At 36.3% G+C, this 4,686-nt stretch overlaps 1 protein-coding gene across 1 annotated transcript; it reads left to right on the top strand.

The window, feature by feature from the left end:
- The first annotated feature begins 2,421 nt into the window (after positions 1–2,421).
- On the top strand, positions 2,422–3,711 carry LOC120216563 (cyclin-D5-1-like). Its single transcript, XM_039213934.1, has 5 exons — positions 2,422–2,695; positions 2,798–2,884; positions 2,975–3,260; positions 3,352–3,485; positions 3,571–3,711. The coding sequence occupies exons 1-5, from the start codon at positions 2,456–2,458 to the stop codon at positions 3,709–3,711; spliced, it is 888 nt and encodes a 295-aa protein (XP_039069865.1). The 5' UTR covers positions 2,422–2,455.
- The last annotated feature ends 975 nt before the right edge of the window (positions 3,712–4,686 follow it).

The following is a 4,686-nucleotide window of genomic DNA, read 5'->3' as shown; positions in this document are numbered from 1 at the left end:
TTTGAGTTATATAAGAGAGGAGAATATGATTTTGGTGTGAAGAATGAGGGAGGGTCGAGGGGGTTTATATAGGGGAGTATGAGGGGTAGTTAGGAAAAACGGATGGGGGCATTTATGGCATTTAATTGAAGGCGCGTCTCCGGGGATGCGCTTTCCACACGTGGCAGTCGAGCTGGCAAAGGCGCGTCCCCGGGGAAGCGCCTTCCACACGTGACATCCAACTCAGCGAAAACACGGGTAAAGCGCGTCCCCTTTGCCAGCTCAACAGAAAAGATGCTACTTCGAGAAATATTGGTTAAACGGTGTCAGAAAAAAAAATATTAAAGAAAATTAGTGTCCCGTGTTTTTTGTGGGGTACAAGTCTTGTTTGTCAGAAGGCACCTACCCCAATCATGCAGGCCAGGGCTCCCCTTCCTTTCCGTTTTTAGCTTTTTCTTGCATTATTATTATTATTATTATTTGCTAAATTTCGTCCCCAACATTCAATGCCAGATCTTCAAATCACTAGGATTGCCAAAGCTTTAACTGCCGACTTGAATTGATCTTTCCAGTTAAATCTTGTTGGATTAAGGAGACATGCTCGTTTTTACTGCCATTTTTTTACGAGTTGGATTTGCTATTATTGTTCGCTTGTTTTAGGTTTCCTCGCATGGGGTTCTCTGGGGTTCCTGAGGTTCAGCAGTGGGCGCTGGATGCCTTATATGTCAACTGTTTATCACACAAGCATCTGTATGGGCTTAAATTTACATTAAATGATGCCTGGCTACAAACAAAAGGGTTTAATTAACTTGGCAAATTAAGGTCCACCCCAAACATAGGGGCTGCATGGGAAAGTCCACAACATTCACCAAAAAGATTGGCACACGGCATAAATCCAACTACCCAGCAAACACTGCCTTTGTGCCAATTAGGCGGCAACCTTCTCTTCAATCAACTTTTTTAAGGGAATACCGATAAGTACTAGTGCTTTCCTTTTCCCAAGCAGTGTGTGAGCCCATTTTTAGCTCACTCTATGTATGAAGTGGATCAAGGGACCCATCTTTACGCCATGTAGCATCATAGTTGGAAATCATTGAAAGATTTTCGGATATATGATCCCATAATCAGATGACCTCTTTGCTCCAGCCTTCAATGTTACTGTTTTGACCTGGGCAATTTCATGCGAATGACGTTTCGGTGTATGCATCGTCTTTATTGCATCTAAGGGCCACCTTGGACGGACGAATTTAACCATTAAAATTGACTCAAGAATGGCAGATGGGAAACCCTGGTGGTAAACATAATTAATTACAATCACACGAAATCCAAGAGAAGATATTGGATTGTAATGGGTGTCTAAGTTGAAGAGTTTTGATGTCATGTGTGCATGTGCCATGACTTCCATGATTCCGTTTTATAAGGCTAAGCTCGTGTATGAACTGGAGAGTTTTAATTTGTTTTGGATTACATGATGTTCCTAAAATAGATAAACCCCCATAACAAGCTTCTCTCTCTCTCTCTCTCTGTCATATTGAAAACTAGAGAATGATACAAATGACTTCTGTTGAAAGGATCGCTTTCACATGCATCCAAACATTAGTTCTACACTTTCTCTGTCAATATTCACTTGCATACTAAAAATTGAAATTTATAAGAGTTAGAATTATTAAACTAATCAATGGATAGTTTGGCGTTGGATTTGTCATAACCATTCTAACTTTTAAATCTGAAACGATGTATTTTTTTTATTTTGATTTTAAATGGAATCATATGAGATAAAAATGTTATAATCATTCTATTACGTTGGATCTTAGAAAAAATAACATTCTCTTAAACCATTTATATTATTTGATGAGTTTATTTTTATTGTTGAATTAAAAACATTTAATTTTAACTAAATGATATATTGATGTAATATAGTTCGCTAACTGTATGATACATTAATCATAACCTATTATTTAATTTTTATTATAAATTAAAAAAACGAAGTCCATGATGTATGATATTGACAAATGTCGATGGGTCCTAAAGTTACTAACTCCATCTGACATCATTATTCCGTGGTCTTATTGGGCAGTGAATTAAACGCTCTTTTAACCAGCGTAGCCCAACAACCGTTCGTTCTATTCAATCGTCACTCCCAGTTATACCTCTGTCCTCAATAATAACAAAAGCAACCCGACATTTTATTTAAGGCGGGGAAAAAGGGTTGGATTTAAAGACAACATACGATGAATATTGCCCAACAATTCAAACTTCTTTTCTTTCAGTCTCTAATCGCTAAAATAGTAAACATTTCTGCTAAATTATAGGGCTTCAATCAAATATCATATCTTCTTTTCTTCTGGTTGTTGATCATAATTCGAGATTGGTCATGGTGAACTGTATTTCGTTATATCATGCAAGTATTAGCTGTTGTTTAATTTGATACCGATTTCCAGATTCTTTTCTGGAAAGAAAAGCAGGATCTTAAGAAATGCTTTCTAAAACGGAAGGTGATGCTTCGTCGTCTGGTCTTCTTTGCTTAGAAAATGAGACCTTTTTGAAAGAAAAGGTAGAGTCAGTTGACGAGAACTACATTGCTGACTACCATGAAGAGTGTCTGCAGATGTTATTTGATAGAGAAATGAGCTTTGGGTTTAAAAAAAGTGAACCTTTGGTGCTTTGCAACTACCTCAAACATGTTCGTTCGGAAGCTATAACGTGGATCCTGAAAGTCGGTTATTTTACACTCTATGCCTTTTTGCTTCATTGATTTTTTTAGAATGTTTAATTAGTATTGATATTCTGTATTTGATTTTTTTTTAAACTAATCCAGGCAAGAGCAGCATTTGGGTTTCGTTTCCAAACAGCTTATTTATCTATGATTTATTTTGATCGATTCCTTTTCAGATATTCCATTGATGTAAGTTCACATACTTTTACATTCCCCCAGTTTTTTATTCCGTAACATTTGTTTTCTTGTTGCTATTGTTTACTTGGTGTTGTTTTGCAGAGTGAAAAATCATGGGCAATGCGGTTATTGTCTATAGCATGCCTTTCATTGGCTGCAAAAATGGAGGAGATGGAAGTTCCTGCACTTTCAGAGTTTCAAATAGAAGGATTCAACTTCGAGACCAAAACTATTCAGAGAATGGAGCTTTTAGTATTAAATACTTTGGAATGGAGAATGAGTTTAGTCACCCCATTTGCCTTTCTTCATTTTTTCATTACGGAAATGTGCAAATCATCACCACCAGATATGAAAGTGATTATACATCTCATTTTGTTTACAATGAAAGGTAGTTCTCATTCAAGCCATCAATATTTTGAATCCGTTCAGATCCTGTTCGAGTTGATGATCCTTTTTTGTATGTGTGTTTTTGAATATAGAGGTCAATGTAATGGAACACCGACCTTCTGTTGTTGCTGTTGCCGCTATACTGAGAGCATTGAATCAAAGATTATCAAGGAAAGCATGGGAGTGCAGGATGAATTCTGTTTCTTTTTCTGGATTTCTTGAAATTGTGAGTCTTTTTATTATTTGTTTTTTAATTTATTTTGTCAGTTTTGGGATTACTTGATTCATAGTTTTGGGTTGTTCTGTCACAGGAAGATGTGTTTACATGCTACAATTTGATGCAGAAAGTAGAGATGGGAAAATCTAATATGCAAAAAACTGTAAATTTGCCAGACTTATCATCAACCAGGGTAACCGATCCCTTGGCCGATTCTTCAACTTCTGCCAAATGAGCACCGATTAGCTCTGTCTGGAAAAATACCATAGATTTCGAGTAAGATACACAAGTATTTACTAGCGGACGGCTACTGATAAGTAGTGGTCTCTACTCTTTAATGAGTGTGTTGTTTGTATTGATTGCTTCATCGACATGGTTTCAAGTTGATCGAATGCTCAGAGAAAGGAGAAACGGAGATGAATAAGAAAAAATAAATAAATAAAGAATTGGTCAGAAAATGTGGTCTTGAAAGCTGCCGGCAACAGTCATTTGAAGCTTACTGTTCTCCCCCCTTCTTTTAAATCATTATTTTAATCTTTATACCCATCTTTTTTGGCTTTTTTCAGTATGGGATTTAATATAATTTCTCTGGCAACCCTACCTTTTGATGGGATGCTTTTGTTTGTGTAGTTGGAAAGTCTGATAACAATGTGGGATTTCCTGAGAGTGAGGAAGTTTGTTTGATTCTATGCATGATGTTGCATGTTGACCTATGGAGGAAGAAAAGTACTTTGTAAAGTTATGTAATTGAATTTTGCATGCAATGGGCTAATTTTTTTTGCCAAGTCTTGTTACAGTTCCATCTTTTTATAAAATGCCTTACCCTTTGATGTTACTTTATGACCAGCCAATAATTTGAATTGTTGATATATACTATACAGCTGATAATTAAAAGGACGATTGTCCCCTTGATATGACAAACCTTTTAGCATTCACTTTTATTCCCTAAAATTTCTGTTTCCAACAAAAAAGCTTGGAATGATACTTTGAACTTTGAAACCAAACCGGGGCACATAGCAGGGCAATTGTTCCTTCATATAGACCGTAAATAGATAAGTAGAAAACAAAAAGAAGCCATTTCCTAGTAAGATTATTTGACTGAACTAAAAGGATCCGAGGAGAATAGGTTGGCTTTTCTGCAGATGGTTGTGAAAGTGAAAGTGTGATTTTTTATTATTTTTGAGTAAAAACTGTTCCATGCGCTATCCGC

The sequence above is a fragment of the Hibiscus syriacus genome, unplaced genomic scaffold (genome assembly GCF_006381635.1).
Source record: "Hibiscus syriacus cultivar Baekdansim isolate YM2019G1 unplaced genomic scaffold, ASM638163v2 tig00110162_pilon, whole genome shotgun sequence".
Taxonomy (NCBI): domain Eukaryota; kingdom Viridiplantae; phylum Streptophyta; class Magnoliopsida; order Malvales; family Malvaceae; genus Hibiscus; species Hibiscus syriacus.
This window is presented reverse-complemented; position numbering and strand designations above follow the sequence as displayed.

Coding starts and splice junctions, on each gene's coding strand:
- LOC120216563 (XM_039213934.1), top strand. CDS start 2,456: ATGCTTTCTAAAACGGAAGGTGATGCTTCGTCGTCTGGTCTTCTTTGC. Junction 2,885..2,974: donor TTTTCAGATATTCCATTGAT/GTAAGTTCACAT, acceptor GTTGTTTTGCAG/AGTGAAAAATCATGGGCAAT. Junction 3,261..3,351: donor CATTTTGTTTACAATGAAAG/GTAGTTCTCATT, acceptor TTTTGAATATAG/AGGTCAATGTAATGGAACAC.